The sequence below is a fragment of the Primulina eburnea genome, chromosome 15 (genome assembly GCF_022965805.1).
Source record: "Primulina eburnea isolate SZY01 chromosome 15, ASM2296580v1, whole genome shotgun sequence".
Taxonomy (NCBI): domain Eukaryota; kingdom Viridiplantae; phylum Streptophyta; class Magnoliopsida; order Lamiales; family Gesneriaceae; genus Primulina; species Primulina eburnea.
The window spans coordinates 18475828-18495339 of record NC_133115.1 but is presented as its reverse complement, the minus strand read 5'-3'; the positions used below and the strand labels follow the sequence as shown (position 1 = coordinate 18495339).

General features: G+C 38.0%; 2 protein-coding genes across 2 annotated transcripts in view; one reads left to right on the top strand and one right to left on the bottom strand.

Moving 5' to 3' along the window:
• Positions 1–1797: 1797 nt before the first annotated feature.
• LOC140815513 (uncharacterized) lies at positions 1798–3772 on the bottom strand. The gene is made up of 5 exons (XM_073174601.1): positions 3617–3772; positions 3536–3540; positions 2878–3473; positions 2428–2760; positions 1798–2312 (listed from the first exon to the last, which is right to left on the bottom strand). The coding sequence occupies exons 1-5, from the start codon at positions 3770–3772 to the stop codon at positions 1798–1800; spliced, it is 1605 nt and encodes a 534-aa protein (XP_073030702.1).
• A 3700-nt stretch (positions 3773–7472) lies between these two features.
• LOC140815733 (two pore calcium channel protein 1A) overlaps positions 7473–19512 on the top strand; it is a 48131-nt gene continuing 36091 nt past the window's right edge. The window contains exons 1-5 of the mRNA XM_073174791.1: positions 7473–7900; positions 14066–14209; positions 14295–14390; positions 15825–15920; positions 16233–16363. Coding sequence (XP_073030892.1) covers positions 7703–7900; positions 14066–14209; positions 14295–14390; positions 15825–15920; positions 16233–16363 — 665 coding nt within the window. The 5' untranslated portion in view covers positions 7473–7702. The remainder of the gene's footprint in view (positions 7901–14065; positions 14210–14294; positions 14391–15824; positions 15921–16232; positions 16364–19512) is intronic.

Sequence of the window (19512 nt, the reverse complement as noted above, 5' to 3'; positions counted from 1 at the left end):
TACGCAAATTACTAAAGTCATGGATATGCGAAAAGTGATATTGACCTCCGACTCATCTAATTTCATGTAATTCATGATTTCCCAAGAGTCACGTGTGTGTGTGATATGTCAATGTTCGTTTACCCCATCGAATGCTCAAATAGAGTTGTAATGCCCATTCGCCTTACAGAATCAAGAAATCCTCAGTTCAGTTCAACTTACACAACATCAACATTTGCATTCACAGATCACATAGGACTTTTTCGGTGATTATTTGGCTCGAAAGATGATCAACACAAGTATGCCAAAGATGAAATCACAAAATGAGATGCTTGCAAGCAAGTGATTAGAGTCTATACTCGTTGACAATGTTTTTCAGGTATCCATAAGCTTGATTTGAACAACTTTTCTCCACTAGTATATTGGATAAATGTGACAAGGTTAATAGGTCTTGTAGGCTTGTAACGTTAGGCCACGTCTCACGGCTACAATAAAAGGTATGGAATTCAAAATTTGAGAGAAATAATTGAACTTCATCAACTTCACTCATTTTCATTTTCTTTTCAACCACCCTCCACTTTATTGTTTTCTTTTCATTCATATCCTTCATTTCCCATATTTTCTTTTTCACCACTTTTGATTCACATTTTTTTTTTCTTTTGAACTTCTTTCAACACATTTAACTTTTTCTTTTCTTTTCAAGGAGTATTTGAATCATTACAACACCCATGAACTTATTTCTCTCAAAATTAGGTAGGACAGTAAGTGTATAAGCTTCATTAGGTAGTCGTTGTGGGAAGTAGAATAAATACAAGGGGGCTAATTGTGTGTCATTGACACATACCACTTGATTTTTTAGTTGGCTCAAAATGGGACACTAGGGATATATCATGTTCATTTGGTAGGCTCGAAGGCTCAAAACGGTTCCAAAGATCGCCTAAATCATTCTTATGTCACATGTTATCCGTATTTCGCCTCGAAAAGTGTTCAAACAAGTTCTAGACTTCCGTCAATCCATTAGTCAACTCATACAAACCAATCACATGCAATTTTCAGCAAAAATGATATATGAAATAGGTGCACGAAGAAAATTTAAGCATCTCAAAAACTTCGAGTCTCAAAGGGCTACAATTGACAGTAACAAAGAAAACAGGCCCAAAGATATTGTGAAAAACCGCCTAGATCATTTCTATGTTTGTAAAAGTGTCAGTCAATGTCATGCAAGAATTACCAAAAATCAGATATCCGTCGTCTGTTTAGCATCACAGGCATACAACTTGTCTCTAAGCAACAATAGTATCAATAAACATGACAGTGCAAAATATTTGTGACGCTTAGGTTCTCATGAACACATATAAATTTCAGGATCGCAATTAAGTTTTCATCATCGGTCACACATTTTACTTACATGACTTTTCCTAACAAATATAGAATGCAATAATAAAAATAATAATAAAAAAATCAAACTAACTACTGTGCAAAATAAAAAAAATTCAGAAAAATTCTAACAAGCAATTTGTTACCCCCCAAACTTAAAGTATGCATTGTCCTCAATGTATAGAAATAAAGAATATGACAACACATACCTCGCTCCCGAATGTCAGAACTCGGGGCTCGAGTTGTTGTCCGCAGCATCTGAGTCATCCATTTCCATGGGCTGCGGCGGTGATAGATCTGGTGGTGGGTAAAATTAACAACTCAGGACGTAAAATAAAATAAAATAATAAAAACAAAATGAATGCTAAAGAAAATAAATTGTGGGTTGCCTCCCACACAGCGCTTGGTTTAACGTCATCAGCCCGACTATACCCATCCTGTTCATGGTGGATTGTATGCTATCTTGGATGCCTTTATTTCCACAAGCTGACCTTCAACTTCCATGGTCATCTTTCTTCGTTTCACGTCAATAATAGCTCCTGCAGTAGCCAAAAATGGTCGTCCTAAAATAGCACGAACATTCTGACTGTTCCCCATGTCAAGCACCACAAAATCAGCTAAAAGCCTTATTTTATCAATCTTAAGTTCAACATCTTCCACAACACCTAGCGGTGTCCTGATCGATTTATCCGCCATTTGCAAACTTAGTCCTGTGGGTTTGATCACACTCAGTCCAAGTTTCTCGTAGAGAAAACTTGGCATTACATTCACGCTCGCTCCCGAATCACATATAGCTTTTTCCACTAATTGCCCCCTTATTTCACATGGTATAACAAATTCTCCGGGGTCTTGCAGCTTCTGAGGAAGACTTCCTTGCATGCCCTTATTCTCTCCTCCAGTGATTGCCACCTCTTCCTTCTCTGTAGACTGAATGTTAGAGTGTAGGTTCTTGAGATCTTCAAGACCTTTTTTTTTTTTGAAACTCAGCCTGTAATTGTAAATATCTCTGGGGGTAGGGAAGTAAAGAAATATCAATGCATTGATTTAACTCATACCTCTCAGATTTCTTACCTCGGGTTCTTTTGCTTGGAGTTGGCTTTTCATTCGGAACTTGTGTGAGTTCAACCTCCTTCTCTTCGCTGCCTAACATACCAATCTCCTCATGCTGCATAAAAATGGCATTCACCTCTCTCAGATTTGGATCTGCAGTCTTTTGTACTACGCCTGACGGTTGAGACGTAAGTGCATTCGTTATCTGCCCCACTTGTGACTCCAGGATTTTCAATGTCGCACCAATGCTCGCCATGTGTGTCTCAAGGTTGTCCAGTCTCGACTCAGTTCTAGACATCCTTTTACCAGATTCAACCACAAACGTTCCAACTAAATCTTCAAATGATGGCTTCCCTTCCCCATTTGATGTGTTGAACCCCGGTGGAGGATTCAACACATTCTTATTGTTTGCATAAGAAAAGTTTTCATGGTTTCGCAAACCAGGGTGATAAGTGTTAGGGGGAGGGTTACCTCGATATCCGCCAAAGCCTCCAAAGTTCTTGTTGTTGATGAATTGCACTTCTTCAGGAATAGGCGACTCTTCGGCAGTCACCAGTGCTACATCAGACGTAGACTGGCCTGCTTTGTTCATTGCTGCAATCTGTGTGGTCAATGCTGAAACCTGTGCAGTAAGTGATGTGATTGGATCCACGGCATAAACTCCAGCAGTCCTCTTCACTCCAGATCTTTCAGATGGCCACTGGTAGCTGTTTATGGTCATCTGCTCAAGCAAGTCATAGGCTTGAGCAGGGGACTTGGCAAAGATCGTGCCACCTGCCGCTGCATCCACTGTTGTCCGTGTCTGACCGTTCAACCCGTTATAGAAAAGCTCGATCTGCACCCAGTCTTCAAACCCATGATTCGGGCACCTCCGCAACAACTCTTTGTACCTTTCCCATGCCTCATACAACTGCTCGAAGTCAGTCTGTCTAAAAGTGCTGATCTCAATCTTCAATTGTGCAGACTTCGCAGGGGGAAAGTATTTTGCCAGAAATTTTGTCGCCAACTCCTCCCATGTTGTGATACTTCCCAAGGGAAGCGATTGCAGCCATCCTCTTGCTTGATCCCTGGGAGAAAAAGGAAACAAGCGCAGTCGAATAATATCATCAGAAACACCATTCATTTTTACCGTATCTGTAATCTCCAAGAATGTTCTGAGATGTAGATGAGGATCTGAAGTAGTGGCTCCCCCAAACTGGTTCTGTTGAACCATGTTTATCAATGCGGGCTTAAGCTCGAAATTGTTGGCGTTGATGTTTCCTCGAGCAATGCCAGAATAATGCGTGTTGATCACTGGTCGGAAGTGATCTCTGATTGGTATAGCCTCAGGCGGCATCTGTCGGTCGTTTTCTCTGTTATCAGCCATCGCTTTGATTTCTTCCCTTCTCGCTTTTCTTAATCTTCTCGCAGTTCGCTCGATCTCCGGATCAAAAATAAGCAAATCAGGGCTGTGCGATCTTAGCATGCACTGTCAAACAGAAAAAGTGAATAAATCAAAAATGAAATAAAATAAAATATCTAAATTAAAATCTAGACTAATTGGTAACAATTCTGATATAAATTCAAATTTGACACTCCCCGGCAACGGCGCCAAAAACTTGTTGCGTGTTTTCACTACCGCAAGTGTACGGTGTCAAGTTTTTAGTACTGGTTAGAGTACAGATATCGATCCCACGAGGAGTGTGTATAAGATTTTATATCAATTCTTGTAATTAAAATAGCCAAGACTTTATCTAGAAAAATCAATAATCAAGTTGGTTTGTTTAATCGAATAGATTGAAAACAAAGAATTAATTAAATCACTGAATTGAGAAATATCAATGAGAGAGTATCTAGAGGAATGATTTCACTGAGTGTCAACGATAATACTTCTCGGATGCAATTACAATTTCGAATTCCAAATATTTAATGGCCAAGAACACTTAATTTTTTTTTATTCATCCTTTCCCAAGTGACGAATAAAGTGTACCAATCAAACTTCAATTTTATTATTCCTAATAAAACTCTAAGTTTAAAGGGTAGATGCAAACAATGTTCTTACCTAAGCCTCGCTAAAGTTATACGCCTTCCGAACGCTATAAACATTTAACGATGTGTTTCAAATGATCTATAACCCTATTCCCTCTCCCGAGTTGTAGAATTAATCAAATCACACACAATTTATGGCCAGTAAATTGTTGTAGAATAAACACGAAGAAACACAATTAAACTAAAAAGAATTCAATCATGTAAAAAAAAAACACCGAACCGAGTTATCGTATCCACAAAGCTACGTCATTCTCTAGACTGGGAGATTAGCTCATGACGAAATATAAATGAACACAATGCATGTTTGAAGATTCAGACATTAAATTTACACGAAAATATAAAACGAAAGATAAAAGACAAATCCGAAGTGCCGTCTCTGCGTCCAGATCCGTCGTTCTTCGTATCTGTGATCGATCTTCGCGTTCCGGATCTTCGTCTCTGAGTTCTTTAGCTCTCCTAGGTATTTCTCCCCTGACGGCTGCGTCCCCCTAAATGACCTAAGAATCGTGCTTTTTATACATTTCTAGACTCGCGGCGCGCGCTATGGCGCATGAAGTGGCGCGATGGCGCGCATGGTGTTGCTCATCTGCCGAGTGCTAGCTCGCGCGGTTGCGCGAGAGTTGGCGCGATGGCGCGTCTGTCTCGGGTCTGCGCGCGCGGGTGCGCGAGATCTGGCGCTGGCGCGCGCTGCTCTCGGGTTTTCTGCTGCATCTTTGTGCGCGCGATAGCGCGTGTTTTGGCGCTGTGGCGCGCGCACCACTGGTCATTCGCTTGTATCGGTGCGCGCGAGTGCGCAAGAGTTGGCGCGATGGCGCGCGCACCACTGTCGATCATCATGCATCTCATTGCGCGCGGCTGCGCGTGATCTCGCGCGGGCGCGCGCGAGGTTCTGTCCGAGGGTTCATGGCATTTCATTGTTCTCTTGGTTCACTTGGCTTCGTGATCGCTATTTTCACCATTCCTGAAATGACAACAAAAACAAACCAAAAAAACGCATAATTCTGTTCGAAACAAGCATAATTCAAAATGGATTCTAATATAAATTAAGTGCAAAACTTGCACTTATCAATATCCCATCGATATAAATCGATATTCTGTTGGGATATAAGTCTATGGTCGTTGATCAACTAATTGCATGCAATCTCTGGCTATCTATTTATCAATCCAATAAATCATTTGAACTCTCTCTTGGGCATTAAAACAAACACTTTGAATACTCTTTTCTTTTGTATTCTCTTTTACACAATTGAGACATATAAATGCCTCTCATATACAACAAAGTATATTTATACATAACATGAATCAAATGGAAGGGAATAATAGCATAGTAAAACCATTGAAATACAATACATATACTTCGTGTGAGCACAAGGAATGAATTCCTCTTACACCAATAAGAAGCTTGATTCTAATCTCTTGGTACAAATCCTACAACAATAAACCATGTATTGAACCATCAATAACTTAATAATGACAAACCCATACCATAAACCCATAAAACCAACACAATCAACAAACCCATAATTTCTCCCCAACACCTCCAAAGAATAACCAAACCCAAAAGCTTACCTTAGCTTCTTAAGCACAAAATGATCTTGCTCTCAGTTCAATAATCCAACTAGGAGCTTGAATCAAAGGAATCAAAGAAGGAAAATGAGAACTCTAGCTCTCTCTTGAGATGAAGAACCGAGAAGAGGGGGAAAAGAATGAGAGAAATGAAGGCAACTCTTGTATTTAATCACTTAAATTCAAAAACACGACTTCACCGTTCATCGACCGCGGGTGCGCTGACCTTCTTACTGCGGGTGCGCTAGGCTCACTGAACCACATCCAAAAATCCAAAAACGATGACCGCGGGTGCGCTGCTCAATGAACCGCGGGTGCGCTGGAGGTTCTGCCCAAACACCGCAGGTGCGGTGTCTTTCCTACCACAGGTGCGGTCACCCTTCTGTCAAAATACCACGGGTGCAGTAGCTTTCCTGGCACGGGTGCACTCTCCTCTGTAGCCAACAATATACTTAGCAACTAAAAAATCGAATCGCAACGTCGCTTCTCCTCATAATTTGACAACACTCTCAACAAGAAAGTTGCAACTCTATACCTTATCTAACCATTTCCATTGGCCTCATACCAATTGGCTCAACATACAAATCATCAAGAATTTAAATGTAACGACGCTACAACAAAACTGCACATAATCTATAATCAACAATACTATAAACCATAAATCGCAACTCTTAACATCAAAACTATACTTAAACTTAACCAAGGAGTCAATAAACATAGTAAATTTTAAACCGTACCGTTCACCAAGCTTGCATATTACAGTTGTGTTTCGTGTCACGACTTGGCTAAAAAATCGTTCAATCATCCTAGTTATTTTTTTTAATATTTATATTAATAATTTATGTGAAAAATAACAGTTTTATGAAGTATATATAATAATCATTAAAATTTTATATTATAAAATAATCATGTAATTTTCTTATAATAACATTTATAAATCATTAGCCCTTTCAATCTTTTGGCCCTCCAGTTTTCTAAAAATATCTATAAATTAACAATAAATTTTTCTTTAAATATATTTTTAAATTGAAGAAGATATTATCACAATTATCATTTTGTTATTATTTTAAATTTGAGATATTGATATTAGATGATTTATATAGAATCGAAAACATTGTATCATATGAAAAAAATCGAAGTTTGACAAAATTAGAATGTTTCAACATCTCTTAGAATGTTTCCGCATATGTTATTATAATAATAGACTATATTCTATCATATATTTGTATTTTGAAATGAAATTAAATATTGATATATTTATATTTTTAAGTTTATATACTGATATGAACATTTTGTTTAAATTGCATAAAATAAACCTTTCAACCAATGATTTCAGTTGAAACATGAAACGTTGATGTCAAGACCTGAGATACAAGTCAAAATATATTTTCAAAAAAAATCGACGTCCGCCAAATGTCAAATCAGGAGCTGAGACCATGCCGACACCATTCGATATCTCTTTTCTTTCTGACACGTACCTCGCGCACTATTTCTTCCATTACTGACACGGATAGTAATTTAATTCGTACACATCTAAAGGCAACCACCCTGCCGATTATTATAATAACTTATCATTATTACTGATATTAAATATTGGTGGAAACTCAACGACTGATCAGTCGTTACCACATTCACTCGCTGTAGTATTAAATCTGGTTGAATTGGTCAGAAGCCCATAATCTGAGGATCAGAGTGGACGAAAATGAAAGAGGCCTTGCTGGGTGGTGGGGACACGGAAGCTGGCATCGGCATCGGCATCGGCGGCAGCGGCAGCGGCGGAGGCGGAGGCGGAGGCGGAGGCGGAGGCGGAAGAGGTGGCAGGAAAAATAATTATAAACGCAGATCAGATGCTATTGCTTATGGATCAGCTTATCAAAAAGCTGCAGCTTTGGTTGATCTAGTATGTTTTTTTTCTTGTCTCTTTATATCTTGTTTGTTGGGAACTTGTAATGTATCTCTGTTGCTGTCAGTGCTGGTTCGTTTAATTGTATTGGTTGGCATTATGTTTTGATCCGGAGTTTAGGCGATAAATTCTCCAATTGCCTCTGTTTTTTTGTTTGAATAGAAGCCATATTTGGAAGGGTTACGGGTCAGGGTAGTTGTATTTTTTGTAAAAAGATATTTTCTAACTGATGTGAGCTGATGACGTTATTATCCAATATGCAACTTTTAGGATTTTTGTTGGATACTGATTGATGTACCTTTTTTTTTACCACCCATTGATTTGGACTGAGGGAATCCAAAGTCTTGGTTTAGATTTATAACAAAGGAAGACTAAGCGGAATTGCAAATTAAACTGATTCACTTTTTGTTTTAAGATGGTGTGAGATCAAAAGATAATAGATAAGTTCTATCAAGCAACAAAAATGGCTAAGCATCAAATTGCGAATAAAAACTGAATTTTTTTATAAATTGCTAAGTAATCAAGCAAACTTTAAATTCAAAGCAAGCTAAATTTGAATTCAAAGGACACCATTTTTGAATTTTGAACACATGTGTTGATTAGTAAAAAATTATTAAATTTGATTATGTATGAAATGATATATAATTTTTTTTGTTTTCTTCCCTAAACTTCACTTATAAATATCTATCCGTTCTCCATTTCAAAAACACACCAAAACACAAAATCTTCTCATCTACAATCATAAGTGTAGAAGTGAGATAAATGATTTAGTTGGAGATTTCTTGAGAAATGTTTATCCTTGAAAGGAATAAAATTAGTGGAGAGAAAGTGAATGTTAAAATAGTGTTTTGAGTGAAATACTTGTATTTTCAATTCTCTTGTCTTCTTTTCAATTCTCTTGTCTTCTTTGTTATTAATCAATTAGTGATCTCCTTGAGAGATTTAGAGTGGATGTAAGCCAATTTAGGGGTGAACCACTATAAATATTGGTGTTCATCTTATTTATTGTTCATATTACTTATGATGTTCCGCTGCGATGTTACACCATTTATTTCCCTGATATTCCAACAACTGTTATCAGAGCGAGGTTCTCAAATACTATAGGAAGTCTCCGGGTTGCAGCTTAGTCTGAACTTCCGTATTAGAAAAGTCTTTCTAGACTGTGTTAGAGAAGTGGTTCTTTTGTATTCAGGCTTTGACGATTAATTCGTTGGTAGCAGTCATTAAAGATGGAGGTACGCACAAGCAAGATGATTAGCTTTAATACTCTAATTATCAACTTTGGAAAAGTAAAATGAAAGATATTTTATTCCTCACCAAAAAGCACTTACCGGTGTTCATCAAGTATAAACCAGATGATAAATCATATGCCAAATGGAACTTGAGCTCGATCAAGTCTGTGGTACATCCGACAATTTGTCGATGACAACGTGTATAATCACATCTGTAACGAGACACATGCCCGTACGCTTTGGACGAAGTTGGAGACATTATATGCCTCTAAAAGTGGTAACAAGAAATTGTTATATTTGAGCAAGCTTGTCCATGTTCGATGCAAAGAAGGAACTCTGGTTGCAGATCATTTGATCGAGATTCAAGGATTCGTGGAGCAGTAATAAAGTATGGGCATAAAACTTGATGACAAGGTGATAGCTCGGATTGTGCTAACTTCATTACCAGAGTCTTGGGAGACTCTATCACTCACGAACACAGCATCGGGAGGAGTCGTGAGTATGGACTTCATCAAGAGTGGCATTTTGAATGAAGAGATGAGGAAAGTTCTCAAGGAGCCTCTACCATGTTTTGGCCGCTGAGTCAAGGGGGAGAAGCAAGATCAAGAAAAACACAAATCAGAAGTCAAGAAGAAGCAAGTCCTCAGTGAGATATGCCAAAATAAAGTGTTATCGTTGTGGAGAAAATGGATATATTAAAAAATACTGCTGAAAACCGATAGGCAAACATGAAACCAATGATGAGCAAACTAATGCCATTGACGAATTCAATATTGTTCACGAGCTAGAGCAGGAGTCTGTAAATTTGGCAACTCAAGTAACTAGTTGGGTGATCGATAGTGGAGCAATAGTCCACGTCACATCTCGAAGGGAATGCTTTACGTCCTACACACAAGGAGACTTTGATGTGATTGGGATAGGGAATAGCGACTTATCCAGAATCATGGGAAAGAGAGATGTGAGCTTGACTACCATGGATGGCTCTACACTGATCCTGAAAGCCGTTAGGCATGTGCCAGATATGCATCTGAGTCTGATATCAGTCGAAAGACTCGATGAAAAAGGTTTCTGCACAACCTTCCGAAACGGGATATGTAAGATTTCAAGAGGATCACTTGTGGTAAAAAAAGATTAAAGATGTCGAATTTGTATGTAGTTCAGGAAAATCATTCTGAAGGTGTGAACTACGCAGGTGAAAAAACTCAACAGAGTTGTGGCACCGACGTCTTGGCCACATAAGTGAAGAATCTTACATGCCTTGTGAGTAAGCAAGTTCTGCCCGCTATAAAGCAGGTTCATATGAAACAATGCACGAAGATTAGCCGGAAACAAAACAGGATATCATTCAAAAGTTCACCTCCTAGTGAGCCAAAAAAATTCTAGATCTGGTGCCCTTAGATCTATGTGGTCCGATGCCATTGTCGCTCAGAGGAGAAAAACAGCAAAATCCGATCCAATTTATCGTGGGTAACTTTTATCGATGATTATTCTCCAAAAATTTGGGTGTGGACACTCAAAACCAAGGACCATGTAGCGGAAACATTCCACAATTTTCTAAACTTGGTTGAACGACAAACAAATATAAAACTCAAACTTATTCGAATAGATAATGGAGGAGAATACATTGGATACTTTGATGAGATATGCAAAAAGAACGGAATCAGACATCAAATGACACCACAACTAGATGGATTAGCTGAAAAGATGAATATAACTTTTGCAGAAAGAGTAAGAAGCATGCTCTCACATGCAAAGCTGACTAAGGAATTTTGGGGTGAGACCGTAGTTACTATTGCATATACATTGAATTGCTTACCTTGTGTTCTTCTCATTTACGATGTCCCGGAGCAGGTGTGGCAAGACAAAGAAGTTTTCTATAATCATTTGTGGGTATTTGGCTGTGTTGCTTATGTTTATATACCAAATGATGAAAGACATAAGTTGGATGCCAAAACAAAGAAGTGTATATTAATGGATATGGAGATGATCAACTTGATTACAAGTTTTACATTATGGACCTCAAAAAGCCTATAAGAAGTCGTGATGCCGTATTTCAGGAGAATGATTTTTTGGATACTGCGGGAAAGGAGAATTCTGAATCTGAACAAGATCTGGAATGGTGGCCTACAATGGTAAATACACAACCGATTGAAGATGAAAAATTGCAGAAAGATCACGAGGATGATGATGTGATCCGTGTTCACAGTGAACTACCAGCAGAAATTTCTCGTGATACAATGACCACACGTTCTGGATGAGAAGTGCGACACTCAACCAGATATTCCTCAAATGAATATATCCTGCTAACTGACGGGGGAGAACTAGAGAGCTTCGAGGAAGCTATTACCAGTGAACACAAGGATAAGTGGATGAAGGCCATGCAAGATGAAATGCAATCATTGCATGAGAAGAGACATTTGAGCTGGTGAAGTTGCCGAAAGGCAAGAAAGCTTTGAAGAATAAGTCGCTGATCAAGTTGAAACATGAAAAACAATGTAGTCAACCAAGATTCAAAGCTAGGATTGTTGTCAAAGGTTTTGAGCAGAAACATGGGGTCGACTTTGACAAAATATTTTCACTTGTGGTAAAGATGACATCCATCCGGATTGTGCTAGGGTTAGCAGCTGACTTTGATCTGGAGGTGGAACAAATGGATGTCAAGACCGCATTCTTTCATGGGGATTTGGAGGAAGAAATCTATATGGATCAACCAGAGTTGTAGAGAAGGAGAAAGAGGACATCGTGTGCGGATTAAAGAATAGTTTGTACGGTCTCAAGCAAGCACCAAGACAGTGGCACAAAAAGTTTGAATCAGTGATAACTCAACACGGATTCAAGAACACCACTCCAGACCATTGTCTGTTTGTAAAAAATACCTCTAATGATGATTTGATGGTGCTTCTGCTCTAGGTAGATGACATGTCGATTGTTGGCAAAAATGCTACTGAACTCAAAGGCCTAAAGAAGCAACTAAGCAAGACCTTTTATATGAAAGACTTGGGGCTAGCAAAAAGAATTATTGGCATGGAAATCCATCGAAACAAGTATGCCAAGAAAACCTGGTTGTCGCAGGAGAATTATATTGAAAAGATAATTCAATGGTTCAACATGGACCAGACCAAAGCGGTTGAATGTCCTCTTGACAACCACTTCAAGTTGAACTCAAAACAGAGTCCTATTACAGAGGATCAAGAAGGAAAAATGTTCTATATATTTCAGCTGTAGGAAGTCTGATGTATGTCATGTTATGTACTCGGTCGAATTGAGCTCATTTTGTAGGTGTAATGAGTAGATTCTTTTTAAAACCGGGAAATGAACATTGGGCTGTAGGAAAATGGATATTCAGATATCTACGGTGCACCTCTAAATATAGGTTGAGTTTTGGACGATCCAGACTTGAGCTTGTAGGCTACGCAGATGCAGACATGGCAGGAGATGTTGACTCCCGAAAATCCACATCAGGATATCTGATAACATTTGCAGGGGAAGCTGTGTCATGGCAGTCAAAGTTGCAAAAATGTGTAGCATTGTCAACCACTGAAGTGGAGTTCATTGCAATAACTGAGGCATGCAAGAACTTGTTATAGATGGAAGGGTTTTTGGAGGAATTAAATTTTGTGCAAGATCAATATAAGTTGTTTTGTGACAGTCCGAGTGAAATTCATAATGGAAAGAATCCTTCAATGGATTCAAGATCTAAGCATATAGATGTTCGCTATCATTGTATACATGATGTATTGGATAAGAAGTTGCTAAAGTTTGAAAAGATGCACACGGATGAAAATGGTTCTGATATGATGACCAAAACATTTCCGAAATAGAAGTTGGAATATCATAGAGTTGTTGCAGGTGTAATCGAATTCACAAAATGCGTTTGAGGGGGAGAATTGCTAAGTAATCAAGCAAACTTTGAATTCAAAGCAAACTAAAATTGAATTCAAATAACACAATTTTTGAATTATGAACACGTGTTGATTAGTCAAAGATTATTAGTTTTGATTATGTATGCAATGATGTATAATTTTTTGTTTTCTTCCCTAAACTTCACCTATAAATACCCATTCATTATTCATTTAAAAAAGACACCAAAACACAAAATTATCTCATCTACAATCACAAGTGTATAAGTAAGATAAAAGATTTAGTGTGAAATTTTTTTAGGAGTGTTTATCCTTGGAGGAATATGATTAGTAGAGAGAAAGTGAATGTTAAAAATCAGATAGTTCTGAGTAAAATACTTTGTATTCTCAATTCTCTTGTCTTATTTGTTATTAATAAAGAAGTGATCTCCTTGAAAGTTTAGAGTGGACATAGTCCAATTTAGTGGTGAACGACGATAAATGTTGGGGTCCATTTTATTCATTGTTGATATTACTTATGATGTTCCGCTGCGATGTTATCTCGTTTATTTTCCTAATATCCCAACCTAAATAATGGACTCGGAGTGTCAATCTGGTCGGTCTGTCCTATTTCAATGACATGAGTTCATAAGATCTATAAGTCTGCTAAGACTACTCAATGCTAGAATTGCAATTCACCTGGTAAAGTGAGACTTTATCTGTTTTATGGTGGACAAAAGGGTTCATAAGGAAAGTTTCAACACAGGTGTTTAAGTAGCGATGTTGCAGTATTATCTAATTTTATTGTTCTGTGCCCTCCTTGTTTGCTTGGGAATCAAAGACTTCCTTCTGATGTAATCTAATTGTAACCCTCTTAGTTTTGTGGATTAGGGGATGGATTAAACAGGGGTGAAGAGTTGCATACTCTAGTTAGTTTTCAATACCTCTTATTCTACTGTTTAAACTTGCGATTGAGTAGTAAAGCAAATCAACTTCAGAAGTATTCATTGGTTTCAACTGGTTGTGACATACTTGTTTCCTCTTCTCTATCGATATTACATAACCATTTCAAAAATGTATTATGTTTTCAGGCTGAAGACGGTGTTGGCATACCCGAGGAAATTTTTGACCAGCCAAGATTTGGAGATTCCTTAAAGTCCTACTTAATATTTATACAGTTTGATTTCCTCTGGTCTCTCAACTACTTTGCCTTAATTGTTCTGTGTTTCTTCGAGGTTTGTGTGGCTTCTTTATCTATTAACCTCTGGTTAGGCTTCAAGAAAATTTCCCTTAGTTAAAAAGGATTGTTTGGATTGTCAGAAACCTTTATGGTGTTCTGGGCAATGCAATGACAGGGACTACTACTTCCTGGGGCAGCTACCTTACTTGAATGGTGTTGAGAGTCTTGTCTACGAGGTAAACCACAAGTCAATATTTCATCACATATGTTCTGTTGTGGTAATTTGATGAATATTTATCATGTTTTCTTGGGTGGAACACATTTTACCCTAAGCGATGTTTGAAAGTAGCATAAAACCACCTTAGAAAAAAATAGTGTACAATCCCCAGATTTATGTATATCGTGAAAAACTCCATGCTCTCCAATTATTGTGCTGTTTTTTTCTTTTCAATTATTTTTATTTTATTTTTGTATTGGCGCTGTAACTCGACCCTAATATCTTTATTGAATTTGAAGTTTTTTTTCATAGATTAAACACTTAATTAAAGAAAAATGGTTACATTCTAAACCTTTTCCTTCCCTGAGAATTTACATGCGATTAATGAATATAAAAAAGAAACCTTTAATACAAATTGGATAATGTGTAAAAAGGATCATAAAGATACACAAAAGGCACACCGCACATGCAGCCCCGCATTGGAGGCCCGGGGTTTTAGCTACATGTTTAAATCATAGCAGTTTTTACAACTACTTTCTCTCCCATAGATTTGTGAGCTATTTTCCAGCAGGGGGTGAAATGTATGTTAACTTATCTTTTCATCTATCTCTATAAAATCTCATAGCATTTTTTTTAACCCCTCTTCGAAATCATTGACTCACCTTGTTGATGGGTGTCATGTGGTCATGAACATGTATCTTCAGTTATGCATTAATGCCCAGGGATGGACCCGGCCCCTGCGGGGTGGGTTTAGAACCGGTCAAGTGGGTCCCAAGCGGGTCCGGGACGGGTCTTGTTTCATCACATCCAATAGATGGATTATAGAATTTTTAGCGGGCCCGGGTTTCCGGGGCGGGTCTAAAGTGAGGCGAGGCGGCCCAGAACCGCCCTGTTGCCATCCCATTAATGCCCCTCTTTGTATTTATGCTCTTAAGTTGAGGCTAGTTTGTTCTGCTGGAAATGTGTCTATAGAAAAGAGAGTGAGTTGTTGTTTTTCAATTTTATATGATTTATTATGTATTGATATCGTAGCATCAAAATGCTAGTTTTCTAATATTGAGATGACATTTTTGTTTTTCTTCTCACAGTACAGTTACCTCGTGAACTTTTGCTACCTTTTGATTTGAACCTTTGCTTGAAAGGATGAAATATTTACGTGCTGATTTTTAATGCCTAGCATTTTCAAGAACCACATAAAGGATAGCAAAAGCTATGGCTTTCGGTGGAGTGGCACATACTCGGTCTTACGGTTTTACTATTCCATGTTGTGTGGTAGTTTTGCTATATGACCGAAGAAGAAAAAATTATTTTCTGCAAAACATTCCATGTGCCAGATCACCTTTGCCTGAACTTACTGAATAAATCATTCACACGTGGACTCTCTTTGGGTGTTTTTTTCAGCCTTTTATATGTTTTACAGATTTACAGATTGCATCTCTTTCCTTGTTTGTAGGGAATAACTCTTTTGATTCTCACTGTTCATATATTTTACCCAATCACATACGAAGGGTTTGCCATCTTTTGGAAGAATAATGCCAATAAGCTTAAGGTACACAATTCATTAAATTCAGTTCATTACAAATTTATTTTTTTCAAGAGGATAAGTTTTCAATTACATTCGTGAAGTATCGGACCTTTATTATGTTTTGTACATTATCTGCTTTATTTTATGTCGTGATTTAATTTCTTTCGTAAATTCTTTCATACTTGAGAAGATCTAATTATTACATCCTCAAATGTGAATGTTGTTCATGAGAATTCAAGTGTTGAAACTTTCAGTTTTGTTTGGCCAAAGAGTCAGTAGGGTTGTGTGGTTGTCTGAACCAATGATTTAAAATATATCATTAATTTCCATTTGCAGGTGCTTTTGTTGATTTTATTGATTGCTGATATAGCGGTCTTTGTCATATATCTATCTCCAGTGGCATTTTACACTCTTCCATTTCGAATTGCACCCTACATTCGTGTGGCATTTTTTGCTCTAAACATCAGGTCAGTCGCACTCCTATTTCTTGGTATATTTGTGCTTTATGGATTTCTTATATTCGTTATTGGAAGATTATGCATTAAGATTTAGTTGTTTATCTATTGATTTCAGTCCTTTTCTTTGAGAAGGGAAATTCACCTTGTTTTGTTGCTATAATTGCATTTGAACTAAACTTTTGGATATATCATTGACTGTAGTTATTCATTATTTCCTTTATCCCCTGACATCCCTTTGGTTATTCATAAATTAAAATTATTAATAATTTTTTTTTGATACATCATTGCTCAATTGAACAAATGGAAGTAAATGACCCAGGGAGAGTTGTATATTTTTTGTGTTTGTTGGTCTTCTAGTTTCTTTAAATTGGCAATTAGGGTCAATTAGTGTTGAGGGCCTAGACAATCTTTTTTTTTTTAGTATGAAACAAAATTATATCAAAATAGGAAAACAGATTACAGGGAGGTAGATAAGATATCCGCAAAAGCACAATAGTCTTTCCTGTCATCAATAGCACAAAAATTTCCAATATCTGGCTGGATCTGAGATAGGTAAATGATTAAACTCTGAAAGCTTTCTCGTCCAACTAGCAACCCTAAATCTTAGCTTTTCCCAAACCTCGTCTATAGTCTCTGCTATATCGTTGAAGATTCTTCTATTATGCTCCAACCAAAGTGACCGAAAAAGGTGATGAACGGTATTCCAAAAAGTTCGACATTTCCATCCGTTAGGTAATCCGGGGTCCAAAAGAGACATATCATGCGCCGCTCTTGGAAATATCCACTCCATATCCAATTCCTGCAATACTCTGTTCCAAATTCACTCGTGAACGAACAATGCAAAAGTAGGTGATCTTGATTCCCCTCTTTTTTTGCGGCAAAGTGTACACCAGTTCGGACATAATGCACAATTAGGCCATCTTCTTTGCAAAGAATCGGAAGTCGGAAATTTTCCCAAAGCCACATTCCACGAGAAACTTAAACCTTATGTGGGACAGGTTCTCTCCAGATATTAGAAAAATAAGGGAAATTATAAATTACTGATCAGAAAAAAAGAATTATAAAAATATCTGATAGAAAAAGACCTTTTAAGAGTCCTCCAACCAAACCCTAAAATCCACCGTACCCAACTCCAAATGAACAGTATCTAAAACCCCTAACATAAGTACTCAATTCATCAATTTCAACCTCATTCAAAGCCCTTCTGAGGCGCAGATCCCAGGCATATGTGGAATCAACCGGAAGGTCCACCTCACTGGTAAAGTTGTTGATTGGTTTGTTATGACTCGAGCAGATTTGGAAAAGAGATGGAAAAAAAATATTTGAACGAATAAACCCCCCACCAAGTATCTTCCCAAAAAACAACGATATTTTCCCATTTGAACACCGTCCTAACTATAAGATGAAAAGTCGTGTAAACTTGATCCTAAGCAACCAAATGGCAATGCACCTCCCCATCGGCTCTTTCCCATAGAAAATCTCTCATAATTTTTTCCATACCATTTGCCACACGGCCCACACGTAATGGTACTTTAAATAGAAACATGAAATACGTTGGCATCGCACTCAACGCTTTTGCCACAATCAAGGTTAATCGTCTCCCTTGATAGAAACGTTTTTTTCTAACTTGCCAGATCCAAAAGTCATAATTCCTCGGATGGCCTCCCAACGGTGCCCCAGATATTTAATTGTTCATTCCTCATTTTTACACCCAATCTCTAAAGCCAACCCTTCCACTTCCATCTCTGAACAATTTAAACCCAACAACACTTTTTTCCAAGTTAATCTTCAGCCCCGACTTCTGGCTAAAATAGTTATCTCCACCAAACAACGCAAATGCCTCTCAAATTAACAAAAAACATAGTATCATCCACAAATTAGATGTTAGAGATCTCTATTTTATCTCAACCAACTTCCAATCCCCTGACTGCAGTCGCAACCTTAGCCATACATCAATCACAAGATTAAATAGAAAAGGGGATAATAGATCCTTCCTTCCATTGATAAGTATCGAAAAAGAGACATTTGATACGCAACCTTTATCCACTTTCTCCATCTATCACCAAAACCTTTCTTTTGTAGCACCTCATTTAGAAATATCCCATCCACTTTATCATAGTCTTTTCCAAATCAACTTTGAACACCCTCCCTTTCTTTTTCTTTCGCCTACACTCCTCGATTATTTCTTTAGGTATAAGGCAACAGTCTAGAGTCTGTCTCCCTTGTACAAATGAATATTTATTTTCCGCAATCATTTCGCTCAAGACTTTCTTCAACCTATTTGTTAAGACCTTAGCCAAAATTGAAGAAAAAAAATAGAGAAATTCTTCTCACTTATTCATTCCAACGTACAAGCCCTAAAATATATACACAGAAGAGGAAAAAACTGATCCCTTAAACATAGGATCTGCTGCAACAACCTTTTAGCCTAATGCTGATAAATAAACTCCTAATAAAATGCAACAGACTAACAGCATAGAACAAGTCTAAGGAGATAACAGAAGTACACGTGCATAATAAATTACAACTGAATAAATGACTAACTTCTACACTCCCCCTCAAGTTGGGTAGTAGATATCTAACATGCCCAGCTTGGAACATAGAGTGTCGAAGTGAGGTTGATGTAGGGCCTTTGTCAGTATGTCAGCCACTTGCATGTGAGTTGGGACATAGTTGATGGCAATGGTCTTGTTTTCAACTTTTTCCCTGATAAAGTGACGATCAACCTCCACGTGCTTAGTGCGATCATGGTGCACCGGGTTCTTTGCTATGCTAATGGCTGCCTGGTTATCACACATCAACTGAAAAGATCCAGTTGTCTCCATCTTCAATTCATCAAGCAGCCGCTTGATCCATATACCTTCACAAATTCCGTGAGCCATTGAGCGATTTTCAGCCTCTGCACTGCTGCGAGCCACCACGATTTGCTTTTTACTCCTCCACGTTACCAAGTTCCCCCACACCTGTGAACAGTATCCTGAGGTTGACCGACGATCTGAGGCAGACCCAGCCCAATCTGCATCGGTGTACATAATGATATCACGGCTGGAAGACTTCTGAAATCTCAGCCCTTTTCCTGGAGTCGTCTTCAAGTACCTTAACACTCGGAGAGCCCCTTCCATGTGATCAACAGTAGGATTCCCCATAAACTGACTTAG